This window comes from Corylus avellana, chromosome 10, assembly GCF_965113065.1.
Source record: "Corylus avellana chromosome 10, dhCorAvel1.hap1.2, whole genome shotgun sequence".
In the NCBI taxonomy this organism is placed as follows: domain Eukaryota; kingdom Viridiplantae; phylum Streptophyta; class Magnoliopsida; order Fagales; family Betulaceae; genus Corylus; species Corylus avellana.
The window spans coordinates 22,626,240-22,642,397 of record NC_142499.1 but is presented as its reverse complement, the minus strand read 5'-3'; the positions used below and the strand labels follow the sequence as shown (position 1 = coordinate 22,642,397).

General features: G+C 34.1%; 1 protein-coding gene across 1 annotated transcript; it reads left to right on the top strand.

Annotated features, from left to right (window-relative positions):
* The first annotated feature begins 8,892 nt into the window (after positions 1–8,892).
* On the top strand, positions 8,893–10,667 carry LOC132161637 (CBL-interacting serine/threonine-protein kinase 14). The gene has a single exon (XM_059571797.2). The coding sequence runs from the start codon at positions 9,165–9,167 to the stop codon at positions 10,461–10,463; it is 1,299 nt and encodes a 432-aa protein (XP_059427780.2). The 5' UTR covers positions 8,893–9,164; the 3' UTR covers positions 10,464–10,667.
* Positions 10,668–16,158: the final 5,491 nt, after the last annotated feature.

Here is a 16,158-nt window from a genome sequence, read left to right as displayed (position 1 = left end):
CACAAGCCGAACGGTATGCAAATAGTTGCACATGCATTCGAAAAACTGAAAAAGACTCCACTACAGAGTTTGTCCATCACCACGTGCTCTTCAAAACTCAAGATGCTAAAGACACAGAGATGGTGGGCAGATGCATGGTTGGGAGAATGCACTCAAGCATTTCTCTCAACATTTCTGGCCCAGGTTTTTGTCAACTTGTCACCTGGACTTCAAACGATTAATGGCACCGACAAATAATCAGCATTTCCAAAAAAATTTAACAATTTTTAGTGAGCATTATTGTTATTAGGATAATAATTAAATTAATCATTTCTTATCTGTTTAAGTTTTTGGATTCTGGCTCTATAATTTATCATCTATTACCTGTTAAATTTTATTTATTGAGAGAGAGTTTTAAAATATTTACTGAGGAAGCTATTATAATTTAACAACTGTTAGGTGATTAATAATTTATAATCAACAAAGTTGGCCATGATTTTCTCTTTTTATCTCAAAGCCATTTGCTCTTTGTGTCAGCTAGTAACAAGCAGATCGAATAATGAAGATGTTAGGCATCCGATCGATCATTAATCACCCATCCAACCCACGAAGAATTGGACAGATTTACACAAACAATCAATTGTCGGCATCATTGAGGCAATATGCATGATTGGGGTTGTGGAGAGCAGGAAATATTTGCAGTACAAAGGTGTAATATGAGGTAGATGGTTACAACAAAATTTATTATAAAGAGTTAAGATAAAAAGAGATTTTCGTTTCCTTTCTTCATACCTTTTTTTTCTCGAAGATTACGCTTTGATTCATATTTATGCATCAAAGCTATCTGATACGAGCCTACTCCGATAAACTCTTATACTAAGTTCTTCTCTCCTTATTTGTACCGTTTACTTCAAAGGACAGAATTAGGAATGGGAGCTAAAGTACAAATGACAAATATATTAAGATCAGGGGTCAAAGTATGCATACAAAATATATTTAGATTTAAGATTATATTAAAAAAAAAAAAAAAAAAAAACTCAGTATACATGAGCTAAACAAAAGAAAAGGTATAGAAAAATAGTTTATTAATATTTTTGTATTTTCAATTCAATCACCTATTAAGATAGAACTTGACTTTTTTTTTTTCTAAAAAATATCTATAATTGAATTTGTATTAAATTATGCAAAGAAAAATATATTTTTCGGATGTATAACATTAAAAAAAATCAGTTAAAAACTCATTGAAACCTGATTTTGACAATATTCTTAACCGCAAATGCTCATTTTGTAGTTGCGTGACAATATTCTTAAACAAAAATTGTTAAGCTAATAAAATGAGTTAATACATCTTCATGTGGCCGCAAATGATTTTCTCAGCTATATATGGTATGTTTTGCAGTGTAAAATTAAAATCTATAAAAATAAAAAATAGGTATATAGATTTGTATTAGAATGTATATATCATTGCTTTGTCTTCTTCTTGTTTTGTTTGTTTTTGCCATTGATACACGTGGTAGTAGCCTGCAGGTGTGGATCGCAGCACGACGAAGCAAGGGACAACGAAATTAAAAGAAATGTCATAAATCTTGTCTCTCGGATATGATTTTGATGTTACGTACAAATTCCCTCTTCACATGAAACACTTCATACAATTATTGAGTGTTTTCATCGAGAACAAATTTGGAGCCTAGTTAATGACATGTCATATTAAAAAATTAAGTTATATGGTGGCTATGGCCCAATGGGTGTGAAAATGTGGACATTGATAATGATTTTTGATATCCGCATTCACATTCACAATTTTTCTTTTCTTTTTTACTATTTGCACCTGTATGGTTAGTTCAAAATACTATCTGTTATTCGCATTTGAGATAATGAGCGTTTTGAACCTTGAAATTGTAATTCACTTATTTTTGCTTATAATAAATAGAAAAAAAAAGACATTATTTATAATTGAACAATATCACACATGCTAATAATTTTGTCAATAAATTCCCATCTCATATATTATTTAACTTCATGTATCCTCTATCTAATCTGTAGTTGGTGAGTGGTGATAGGAAAAAACATTTGAAAAAATAATAATAATAAAGGAATAACATATAAGACAATTAAAGAAGAGTTCCCTAGCAATGAAATCCAACATTACAAATCCAACAAATATAAGAAACATAAATTACAAATTTGGCAAACATAAAAAATTAATTTTTTTTTAAAAAAAAAAAATCTGAAATTTAAAACATAAATTAAATGTAAATGTAACACATTCATAAGTAAATGTTGATGGGATCTACGGCGCATATATGTTTTTTATGTTTTAAATTTCAGATTATATATATGGAATGCAGATGCAGATAATATCCACATATCCTAATTAAATTCACTATCCACATCCACATTCGCATGTGCGGATAGCGGATGCGGATGGTTATTATCCTCCCACATTTTTACTCCTGTACTGGGATCAAAGGAATGGGTGTGTCCTATAATCGGCGTCATGATAGCTTTAAACATGAGAAATGTTAGGTATTATCCTTGTATTATCATGAGATTCTCTTAGTCCTAAGTAAATATTATTTTCTAAAAATTAGGCGAGAGAAATAAATGTTAGTTTCTCTCCAAAAAGCTCAATTAGAAGGTAAATTTAATATTTAATTTATATTTGAATTTTATCCTTTGTGTGTACTTAAATTCTCTTTTAATATGTAAATTAAGTGTAATATATGAAATATTTAATTGAATCGAGAGTATATATAAATTAAAATATTTATGTCTTTGAGTAAGAGTCAGGAGAGATGTGATAGCCCTGAACCATGATATCATTTTGGTGTTACGTACAAGTTCCCTCTTTAACATGAAACATTTCGCACAATGACATGCCATGTTCAATAATTAATTAATTATGTTATATGGTCTCAGGACAGCTTTAAACAATCTCAATCTTGGAAGGAGCAATTTTTTTTTTCTAAGCAAATAAGGAGCCGGTACAAGGATTAAAACACCAAATAAGAGGTGGGCACCCCAACAATACACTCAAAACGAAAATTACAGTGCAGAAAATACACATAAATAGTAGGCAATGGATCATAAATGACTCGGGCCTCTCTAGAAGAGCCGCTAAAAGCAGTTTCAAAGGCAAAACTCGGAGCTGCCCGAAGGTAGCTCACGAGCAAGCAGCGAACAAGGTATCCAAAAGGATGCCAATGGAAGGTAGGCACTGAAACCATTCGAAATGGGTCTGTCAGAGAAGCAAACCAGCATTTGGCAATCAAAATCCCCACAAACAAGATCAAACAAAGCAGTACAAGGCAGTAATCTAATTTAAAAAGCATAAACATAGATCCAAACCCAAAAACCAAAAACATCAGCAAGGGATTTGGGGAAGTCGCACCGGAGCGAGGTTGGCTGGCGGAGGGGCGGAAGGTCGATGCAGACGGAGAAGAATCGAGATGATGGGCCGATCTGACGGAGGAAGGAGCAAATTTTAATACTGAAATTGAAGAACTCTTAAAAAAAAAAAATAAATAAATAAATAAAATAAAATAAAAAAAGCTGAATTAGAAGGTAAATTTAATATTTGATCTATATTTTAACTTTATATTTTACGTGTGCACTTAAATTCTCTTTTAATACGTGAGGTCTAATATATAAAATATTAGAGAAAATACATTTTATCCTCTAAACTATTCACCTATTTGCACCCAAGTCACAAGGCATCCCAGTATTATAATCCCACCATATAAAACTGTTATGTGATCTTTTAAACGTGAGAAAATCTATTTAAAAACTTACTATTCCTCATAAATTAAGAAACACATAACAGTTTAGACTACATTTAAAAAATAAATAAAAATACTCTAACTTAATTTGCAAGAAATTTATGTTCAAGCAACCCCATGCACTGAATCCTCCATGCTGGTGACCTCCCCGTCCAGCAGAAGGAGTATCATATCCACCCTAAATGATATATAGGGGGGTTTCAAAATTATATCCTTACAGCCTTAGCAATTGCAAATGTCTTTTTTTTTTTTTTTTTTTCTTAGCAATTGCAACTTTCTGAATTCGTAATTAGTTAACAGATTATGGGACATTATGACATGGGACAGGTCCCTTTTTATAACATGGAACCCTTTCACGTAGAATCTTGTTGAGGGTTACACAAAATCTTGTTATCACAAATAATTTTAAGTGTTATCACAATACATCTTTTATATATATATATATATAATGCAAAAGAAGAAAATTGCATTGTCACTTTCAAATTTTTAAAAAGTTGGAAGATTTTAAGAAAATGACAATATATAACAGCGATGTATATGATGATAGGACAAATAATAATAAATAAAAAATACACATTGCAATCAAACTGCCAGCACACACCATGGGTAAAGGCTGTTAAGCATTAATTATATATTTTCATGAACATTATTAGAGCTAGCTTTCGGTTCCTATGAATATGTTTTTTAATTCCATGTTTTGTGAATGCATGTATATCCTCTGAATTATTATTAGAAAGTATTTTGTCATCGTCCGGATACTGACTCCAAACCATCTTGATGTTCTCCACATGGTTGGTTATCCTGATGACGAATTGCAAAACCAAATATAAATAAATAATAAATAAAAAAACAAAAAAAACTCCAAATTTTTCTTGTACGACCAGAGTTTTGCGACCAAGTGGCAAGTGCAGCATGCATATATGTGGAGTCAACTATCTCGATCTATCGTGAATGCCACGTCTCTTTGAGTTTTACTTTTCTTCGATCAACAATTCAACAAAAGCTTAATTAAAATCCAATATAAATATTAATCCATAAATTTAAGAAGGAAATCTAAGGTCCCATTCTATATATATATATATATATATATATATATATATATATATATATATATATATATATATATTTGTGGCATCTTTTCTTTTATTTACACGGACATGTGTGCATATATACTTGGGAATATCTCTTGTGTAGTAATTCAACTCGAGGTTCAACGCAATGGGCGGTTGACATTAGAAGATGAAGGACATCTCAGAATCAGACACGCTGATAAGCAGAGTGAATTATCCATGAAGATTGAAATTAACCTAGATCATATTTTTTTTAAGGATCATATTTTTTTAAGGCTTTAGTATAATTTAAATGCCACAATAATACAGGCCAAGATTCGACTCTATCCAGTGCAAAATTAAATTCATTAAAATATATCCTAATCATCCTCCATTTTATTTGATGTCATGTATTAATAAACTAGTGACCAATCACCGACTCTTTCCCTTCATACGCAGCCTCTTGGATTAAGGGTATCCTTTCAACCATCTGCTTTTTTTTTTATTATTATTTTTACTTTTGTGGCTTCGGAAGCTGTGAACCGCACGAATGAAATTTCTCTCTTTGGGTAAAAAATCTCACTTAATTATAAAAATAAAAATATAAAATAACAGTTGACTGATTAATTTAATAACAACACTATCGTTTGTTTAAACAAATTAACTGAAGAAGTAGTTCATTTGAATCGAGAGAATTTGTAAAGAGAAAGAAGATTAAGCATAAAGTATTCTATTTGGAGTCACTATAAGCTTAAGTCAGTGTTCATTTGGACGAGTAAAGTTGAATAAGAAGGGTATTTCGGTAGAATCAATTGTACCTCCCGAATGATTCTCTTATCCTCTCTTTTATAGGGTGTTTTTCACGCTTTATCATTTAGGGAGAGGCCGGGTTCATAAGATAACCGATTTAATTCTATGGTCCCACTCCATTAGGCATGCCGTCTTTAGTTCCCAAAAATAAAGGGCTACTAGCATTATGTGTCTAGGATATGGACATATGGTCGATACAATCATACCACCTCTTTTTATCGTTTGTCCGCACGTCCTTCTTGGAATGGTTGGGTTCGATCAATCTATATATAAGACTTGCTAAGATGCATGGGTCTGTTTGAGCAAATTAGATGGGCGGAAGAGACCCACTTCTTGCAGCTTATTCTATGGCACACCAAAAATTATAATAAATTTGACAAAATTAACAAAATTACTTTAGGGATGACTGAACCACTGCTTTTAATCTTAAAAGTGATTCTGACCTTTAAGGTGGCCGAACCACCTTTGTGGTTAAAATAAGTGGGACTTGTTCTCCACCCAAAATCAAGTATGTGGAGTGACCCAACAGCCGAATGTCCATTCCAACAAATCATAGTGCCAATTGAGGACCGTTAGGCGGTTGGAGACTGTTTCTTTATTTCCTAAAAAGGAAGTGGCTCAGTTAAACCAGTTCACATGGCTCTTAACTTTTCCCACCACCGTTGTAGCAGACAACATGGTCATGTCATAACTTTGTCTTCGATCGGTAGCTAGGGTCAGTTGGAGAATGCTTGAGACGCCGTTGTTGCCTCATCCATTCATGATGAAACCGTTTTGTTTTTTGTTTTCAGCGGTTCATTCCCTTCTCAACTTGTCGACTTAAATGTGTGATGTTGTCTTTAAAATAAGCTTGCATGTGCTGGCGTTCTAGCCATGGTGGTAGCTAGACTGGTAGTTAGGTAGCTAGGCAATAACTGAATGGAATTCTCTCCATTATTTTTTATCATAAGTACTTAAAATTCGAGCATAATGAGATGGGTTCGGATCCCGCAACGAGCATTAATTCTAAAAGTGGCAACACGGAATGTTTTGTAATGGCATTGGTCTTGTCCTTTGGTAAAACATTATCACAAAAGAAGTTGGAAAATCCAATACTTCTCTTAGTGGTTGTATTAATATAAAGATTTGAAAATAAAACCAATTTCATTGCCTTAAAAAACATTTACTGTTTTCACTTTCTTTGGTGCTTAAAAGTCTATTTGGAATTGTGTTTGAAAAATAGAGTTTTTGAGTCAAAAAGAGTTTTTGGACAAAAACTTCATTTTTAAGCTTTTGCCAAAAGTGTTTTTTGGTCATATTTACGTTTTTTTGACTCTTAAAAGGGCTTTTAATTTTTTTACCAAACAATACTTCTTTCTTCAAACAGGCTTTTTAAGTGTTAAAAGCACTTTTAAGTCCTTTAAACGCAATCCTAAACAAGCCCTAAATCCAATACTCAATAGAAAATTAGTCATGAAAAATACTATTTTAAGGGATAGTTCAATTGGCTAAGGATCATGCCTTATAAAGCGGAGGTTACTAGTTTAAATCTACCTCTTTCATTTCCTTCAATATCTTCTATTTTAACATTATCACGAAAAGAGTTCATTTGGCAAAACTTTTAGATTGTGCTTTTTTTTTTTATTTGAAAAAATGTTTTGATTTTACATGGAGTTGAAAATAGTCTTCGAGTGTTTTGGGTTTCTTACTTTCTTTGATCGAACTTTTTAAAGAGTGTTTTTTGCTTTTTGGTTGTAATGTGACCTAAATGTAAAAATTAGTGTCAAGTGTATTATGTTTTGAGCTATTTATTATTAATGCTTTTGCTTTTCGGCTAAAAAAAAAAAAAAACTACCCTAAAAATGTTGCTAATTGTGTTTTGTGTTAAAACACAATTAGTTTGTCAATATTTTTGCCTTTTGTTTTTTTATTAAAAAAATAATAATAAAGAAAGAACAAAAAGCATTGCCAAACGGACTCAATAATGTGTTTTGTGTGTAGATGAGTCTAATACGTACCATCTATCCTAACCCAACACACAACGTTGATAAAGGGCTACATTTATTTATTTAAGTGCAAGTAGGGACTTCCTCACATGTTCAAAGTAGGTACAAGTGTACTATAACCGCAAACAAAAGAAAATAGCTATATGCTAATTAATCCACCAAACAGAAATTGCAAGGAAAAACACAAAATATTATCTCCAGGATCTTTGACCGATTGTTTCACATGGTTGCCATTAATCTCTACATAAATAAATACAAGTAAGGGTCGATATGCAGCAATCACAAAAAAAAAAAGGTGGTGTCTAGTTTACGGGTTTTGCTTTGATAATGAAAAAAAGAAAAGATGTCTTCCACTTCAATAAACACAAGACTTCAATTTCAATCAATCGTAGAGTTAAAATGTTACCACCATCCATGGAATTTAACATTTCCGTTGAAACAACTAAACAGTTGATCACAGGTTACAACTGATTTCAAATTATATGAAACTATGTTTTATTACATTTATTAAAAGTACACGTTCATAGGCGATCAGCAGACGACAATCGGACATTTTGCCCATCACAATCGAAAGTAGGTGCAAAGAAAGACAAAAGAAAAGAAGATGGTTACCTCTAACGAACTGAGCAAGTGGATAGTAAAAGACTAAAGAGACTTTTGAGTACGACACCATTTACCTTAAATAAAAAACCATGAAACATAAAACGGCCCTGTTTTATTAATTATATTTTGAAAATAAACAAATTCGAACGGATGAAGACCTTCGTCCTTCTGCTTCTGGATAGTCGCCTATGAAAAGAGCGTACTTTTATAAAGGTATTGTTTTATTAATTATATATTTTTTAAAATAAATAAATTCGAACGGATCAAACCATAATAATTAACCTCCTCCCTTCCGCAGACTTTCGTAGAAAATAAAACAAAGTTGCACCTTCCTCTTCCGCTTCCGCTTCCTCTTCTTCTTCTTCTGAAACCGTGTGGAACGGCATATCTACAGTCAAAGAAGAAAGCGGAAGAGTTCAACGGCGGTAAATGTGGAGTAAGAAAATGCATGCCCAACTAACGCCCGTAAAATTCACGAGTCGCTTATTATAACCTGTGCTTTATTCCGTGCTCCAAGCATCACACGTGACAAACGCCATCCACACTTGAAAGTCGTTTAAATAAAAAATTAACCAGCGAAAACAACCGTGTATGTCCCGCAAAGCTCAAGTTGGACACGTGGAGAAATCCAGCTACATTAATAAAATAAATAATAGCCATTATGAAAATAAGAAAAATATACTTGCGTGTTTGAGAGCGCAGACATTTAACCCATTGGCCATTGCCCTCTCATCGTCTCCTCGCTTCAACAACCACTATAAATTGCTGTTTATGCACTTTCTCTTTCGTGTGGTTCAGAAAATCCCTTGTAAGATAAGGCTGTGAATAAACAAGCCTTCAAAGAATCATATTTCAAAACCCTTTGCGTCTACGTTGATCTGTTTTTGTTGTTTTTTGTCTTCTCTTTTAAGTGAATGTGTTTTCGATGCGAAGGGTGGAGGTTTTGGAATTGTTAAACCATGGCAGAGATCGAGAACGAGTCCGAGGAAGCGGCGTCGTCGTCGGAGGTGAACCTGTTTGGGAAATACGAGCGGGGGAAGCTGCTGGGCTACGGTGCCTTCGCGAAGGTGTACCACGCGCGGAACGTGGGAACAGGGCAGAATGTGGCGGTCAAGGCTGTGAGTAGGCAAAAGGTTCTCAAAGGCGGGCTCACGGCGAATGTTAAGCGGGAGATCGCTATCATGCACCGGATGCACCATCCGCACATCATGAAGCTCCACGAGGTCCTCGCCACCAAGACCAAGATCTACTTCGTCATGGAGTTCGCCAAGGGAGGCGAGCTGTTCGGGAAGATAGCCAAGGGACGCTTCAGCGAGGATCTCAGCCGTCAGTACTTCCAGCAGCTGATCTCCGCTGTCGGATACTGCCACTTGCAAGGGGTATTCCACCGAGACCTCAAGCCCGAGAATCTCCTCCTCGACGAGAACTGGAACCTGAAGGTCTCCGATTTCGGACTCAGCGCTGTCACGGAACAGATCCGATCCGACGGGCTGCTCCACACGCTGTGCGGGACACCCGCCTACGTGGCGCCTGAGATTCTCTCCAAGAAAGGCTACAATGGTGCGAAGGCGGATATCTGGTCATGCGGTGTCATATTGTATGTTTTGAACGCCGGTTACTTGCCGTTCAACGACCCGAATCTCATGGTGATGTACCGGAAGATATACAAGGGCGAGTTCCGGTTCCCGAAATGGACTTCACCGGCTCTGCGGCTACTCATTTCGCGGCTTCTCGACACGAACCCCGAGACGAGGATTACCGTCGATGAGATCATCCAGGACCCTTGGTTCAAGCAGGGTTACAAGGACATCAAGTTGCATGACGAATACGTGGACGGTTTTGATCTGAAGGACGACGGGGACGAGGAGTGCGCAAAGCACATGAACGCCTTCGATTTGATCTCGTTTTCGTCCGGTTTCGACCTGACCAGTTTGTTCAGCGACTCTGATATTTCGGTCCGTGGGGAGCGGTTCTTATCGGAGGAGACACCGGGGAGGATAATCGAACGAATCTGTGAGGTAGCGGAGACGGAGAATGTGGTGGTGACGAAGAAGGATTGGGGGGTAAAGTTGGAGGGGCAGAATGGAAATTTCGTGGTGGTTATAAAGGTTTACCGGTTAACGGGTAGTCTAGTGGTCGTTGAGATCCGGAAGAGGGAGAGCGACATTGGACCTGGCCTACAAATTTGGAAACATAAGTTAAGGCCACAGCTCGATGATTTGGTCTATCAACCGCAAACCCCGGTTCCCGGTGAATAAAGTGTAATCAGGGTTCTGTGTTATTTTATTGTAATTATGGATATCATTTATTGGTGGAGGCTTGGAGCAGCCAGAGGGTCCACCATGCATCATCCTAGTTTAAAACTTTAAACAATGGATGAGCATCCATTCTAGAACTAGCAATGCTATTTCACGGCTATATAACCGTCATATAAATGGAAGGATGTCTTTAGGGTGGTTTAATTTTGTAAATATGTCAATCAAAAAAAAAAAAAAATTGCGATGACGTACACTAAAAATTAGTTTTCAATTTTTTTATTTTACAAATGTAAATTTAATGACTAATTTTTACGATCACATTATTAATTTATATAACAATTGTATAACAGTCTACTAAATAATATTACTCAATCTTTTAAATAAAAAATTTTAAAAAGTTTTTAACTTGAATAAAATAATAAAAAACACTTAAAGTAAATTATACAAGGCTATGTCCCATTGGATTCAAAGCAGCCCCTTTTCCTCTCTGCTTCTTGAAGACTCACCCATCGGCGAAGGTAAACCCAGTTCTTGCTATCATTTTCTTCAACATTTGCACCCAACATTGAATAATATAGGAATGCATCGTGGGCGTCCTTGTTCCGTTCAATAATGCAGGAATGCATTAATGGATTGGAGTCGTTGATGGGAAGGTGGTGGTCAATGACTGAATGGTCCTAATCAAACAAAACTCGTACCCACTTTTCCGAAGAAAAAATACAACTACATTCTAAGCCGAGTGGGAATCTATATAGATACCGTACCGCCATACCGAACCAACGAGGGCATATGATATGAGCAATAACAGCGAGGGACACGTGTCACAAGGAAGATGCAAGCGGCTCTGTTTGTTAATATATCTTGATTGAAGGGTATTTTTAAATCGTTTTTGCTTTTTGTTTAAATGTTTTTGTTTGGAGGAAAAAAAAAAAAAAAAAAGTCAATTTCTTTTAAAAAATTTCAATGATAATATAAAATTATGTATTCTGGTAAATAGATCAATTTTAAATTACAATCATAGAACAGATCATTTTAATTTTAAATGAAATGAAAGAGCTTCACTGTTGAAGCACGCCGGGCGTGGTCAATATCTTTACCCTTATTATTATTATAATGGTCCCTTATCAATTCACAGAAATGTTGATCATTATTGGGTGCAATAATCAAAATTGTGTCCCACCAAAAGTAGCGTACATGATTAATTCATTCAACTTGGTTATACGGATTAGATCGGGAGAAAAGTGTTAGAAAGCCAAATAAATAAACTCATAAAATTTTTTAAATTGATGTGGCAATGATTTATAAATTAAAAAAAAATGCAAATTTTTCTTCCTTATTTTTCACTCACAGTCTGTCACGTCAGTTTAAAAATTTATTTAGGTTCATTTATTTGGCTCCCTAGCACTCTCCGGATTGAAAACACTAACAAATTGTTTGTAATTTAACCCGTATATTGTGAGAGAGTTTATATAAAATCTATTTGTCCAAATAAATTTTGAGCTGTCAACCATTTATTCGAGCTGATAAGTCTATGTGAGCTCTCTCACATGTGCTATTAAAGTTACTAACAATTTATTCAAAAAGTATTGATGAACATTATCCTTAAATAATTGGACAATTGGTTGGAATTATGTCTCAATCCAACCCATCCATCCCAACAAATGGAATAATTTTATATACCATACTTTTATTCTACAAACTTGAAGTGTCAATCTCAATTAATTCTTCGGTATCTTTTTCTTTTTCTTTTTTCTTTTTTATAAAAAAAAAAAAAAATGGGGGATTGATCAATTCCCAAGCTAATTTTGTGAAATAATTGTAAAATAAAAATATGATTTATACCATTATTTAAACAAATAACGAGATCTAAAATTGGCGCAATTGTGTCGAGGATGGTGACCATCGAGCCTTGAATCTCTACGGGAATATTCTTCTTTATTTTTGTGGCTTTGCTTAATAGCGGTGCCTTTTATCAGTTTTATCTCGTTTCCGGTGGATATTGGCATTACGGGTTTTTGTTTCCATAAGGAATATGTCATGCAAGTCATATGGTGTTATTAGATTACTCACATATCATTTGTAATGATCTTAAAAAAGAAATAAATAAACATATATGTCCTATCACTTCGAAAGAATTAAACGTGGGAAATTGATAGGATTGAAGTGTTACATTTTGGACGGTTCTGATTTAGGAATTGGAGATTGTCGTGCCATAGGAGTAGTAGGATGATTTTAAGGTGAAGATTGGTTGGTAGACGTTGGATCAATGAGAACCATACATGGAAATGGTCTATTGAAGGACCACCACATGCGTACGTTCTAGCAACGCTGCAAAGGTCCTTTTCCACCACATGGTACTTTGAAGAATGTTCCTTTGAATTATTTTTTCATTTTTCTTTTTCTCAAGGAGCACTTGCATTGCTTATACTGAAATTTTCAAGATGTATTCTCTAATTTAATTACTCTTTTTTTTAAAAAAAAAAAAAATTGAAAAAATGCCTTTTGGTAGAAGGAAGTAAGTCTCCTATTAGAGCATTCGCAATATTATTATTATTATTATTTTTTATTTTTTATTTCTATGTAAAATAGCAAATCAAACTCTTAAAAAATAGTTCCATCTTGTCCTTTAAACCAAATTCATTTTATATTTCAAAGCACCGTAGATGAATGCATGGGTTTTATTTTTATTTGATACATTTTAATGCATCGGAAATACCAGCTGGCCGGGCTTAGAGAAATGAAGTTTGAACAAATCAAACAACTATATAACATAGAATTTTCATTAAATTCCATATTATTTTATTTTATTTTATTTTTTATGGAGACGAGGTTGAGTCAATTACTTAACCAGAAAGCAAACTCATACAACCACAAATTTATCCTTACTTCTTTTTCTTCGATTAATTTATTGTTAGTTGAATTAGTCAAACAAGTAGAAAAATAAATTTTAAAAAATACTTATTGATTAAAAATTATCACTGGCTCTATATTGATTAGGATGGGATGATTGTGAGATGCTCTATATTTTCTTGAAATTTCTACGTATTCCTCTTTTATTCAAATGAAAATTATCATCTTGTCCAGAAAAAGAAAAAAATATATATATATATATAAAAAAAAAAAAAAAAACTCTACGAATAATGCAAACTTTTTTTTTTTTTTTTTTATGAAGAATAATGCTAAACTTATAACTATTTTATAACTTGTTGATATGTGTCAGCATGTGATTGGAACAATGTTAGCTACTTAAAAAAAAGAAATTAATACCCACTAGTCATATGCTAGCACGTGTCAATAAGTTTTTAAAAAATTGTAGGCCTACAATTTTTCAAACGAATAGAAATTTTCTCCAACCGGATCTATAACATTTGCCACGAGTCCTTTGAACATGCTAACATGAGAAAATTTATGTTCTTTTGGGGCCGACAAAGGTGTATCTGTAGGAGCCCATTTACACTGGATAGATAAAATTTCCTGAGAGGTCCCGGCATATAAGGATGAAGTAGGCCCAATATCAGTCATGAGCTCGCTCCAAATTGGGCCACTAGCTCATTATATATTCGCCCTTCATATGAGGTCATTTTCTCAATTCAAAAAAAGAACATGCTTCAGGAGCTTTGCTCCAAACTGGGCCATAATCTTGGCCTACGGCCCGTTTACCAAAATTTTCTTGCTTGGTAATAATTAAGAAAAAAATAAAATAAATTAGAATAAGCTTAGCTTCCCATTTTTGACATTATGTGACTAAGAAAAGAGTGACAATTCAATGAAATCCCTTTAACCCTCTTCATTAACCATAACACCTAAAAGAGTACAAGGAAGGTAAACAAAAACAATAACCCTAAAGAATTACTGTACAGTGAAAAAAAGAAGAAGATGAAATTGGGGGGAAAATAGATTACCTTAAACTTGAAGTGTTTTGACATCTCCTTGAACACCATTGTAAAATCCATTTCTCACATCATTAACCAAAACATCCCTCCTTAATCCCCTCTTAAATCCGAAATTTCCCAAAAGCCTCTCTCCCCAATCCCTAAGATGTAACACAATAAAAGTCCCAATTCCACCCACCAACCCATAAGCTATAGAGTATGTCAATGGCATCACTATCACGGTTGGTACGGTCTTCGTTGGTCAACATGCACTAATTTTGTAAAACTTTTTTTTATATATTTATTGTCAGAATTACTTATCCAATTTGATTAGTGTAGAATATTGGCCATCAAACTAATTATTAGGTGCTTTTCATAACAGTTTTTCTTGTCTTATATAAGTGGCTGTTGATTTACCTGTTTTAAAACATATGATTTGAACAAATAACGACTTCATTTGGCTCACATTATGTTATATTTGCTAATATAAGCCATTTACAAGATATATACGTTAAGTAATGTAAAATGAGATACTGTGAATTATAAGGATGTTTTTCGAATCATAATGTGGCGGGCCAGGGTTGGGGGCTACTCATGAGAAGCTTTAGTATTAATTATAGAGGAAAAAGTTGATGGAAATGACAGTAAACATGATGGAAGTTGCCTTAATTTGTTCACTATATATGGAGCTTAGTAGCAATTATTTGTTGCTCATTACCATCTTGCACTCATGAACCTCCAACATGTTACTCTCCATGAATTCCATGGTTCGAATTAAATTTTATATGTTATTTATATAATCACGGCCTTTAAAATGTTTAAATGATGTAACGTCATGTAAATTGTTTTTTCAAAGTAGCATTGAGTAGACAATTCTTTAAAAACAAAATTAGTTTTCATCTTTATATTACATTACAACATTTTTTTCAAATAAAAAACAAAAAGCATTTGTCAAAACACATTAACAAACATAACTACAATGGTGAATTTTTGCTAATTATCTTTTAATTTTTTTTAATAAGGACTATGATCATTAGGGCATGCATGTTCGAATTTATGGCATTATTGCCGTATAAAAATGAATTGCCTATTCAAGAATAAAAACAAACTGCAAATGCTGCACGTAAAAGATAGGAGACAAATTTAAGGAATTTGGGTCCACGCTGTTATATTGTGAGGATTCTGAAAGGTCTTTGAGAAGTAATGGCTCCATTGTTACGTTGCTTTACTGTGTGTGCAAAAGCTAGGCTGCGGGTTTGATGCCATAATTACTTTCTCTTGGTGGAATGCCTTGAGTGGGTGAAGGTGAAACTTTGAGCTTCCCGGGATCTTCCTTCTGTTATTTCGTGAAATTTCGTAAAGAAGATGAATATATTGTTCACATTGTAAATTATAAAGTTCCCGTGAGTGCTAAGTCTCGCTAGCTAGCGGTGAGACGTAATTCTAAGAAACTCTAAGTGTTTTCCTTGGGTCGATACAAATCATTTGCACAAGATCTCCCTTTTCATGAGTCACCTTATGCTTCCAATGAAAACTGTGATTACATTTTGCATGTTGTTTTAATGGATTTAAGTTCTTAAAGAAAAGAAGAGATGGTTAATTAGGGAGGAAAAGAGGCCAAATTCTTTAACAGTTGTGTGAAGGTAAAGGAAGGGAGGAAATGACAGAAAGTAGATGGAGGGCCAAATTATTTTTAACAGTTCTCCTTTTTGCCATTTCTAATTGGATCCCACAATAATTATAAGTGGACCGATAAAGCCTGCAGTATATCGTTTAGTGGTTTTATGTGGAAGAAGTAAAGAGAGAGAAGAGATCAAAAAGAG

Excerpts from the sequence above, each read along its gene's own strand:
- LOC132161637 (XM_059571797.2), top strand. The coding sequence starts at position 9,165 with ATGGCAGAGATCGAGAACGAGTCCGAGGAAGCGGCGTCGTCGTCGGAG.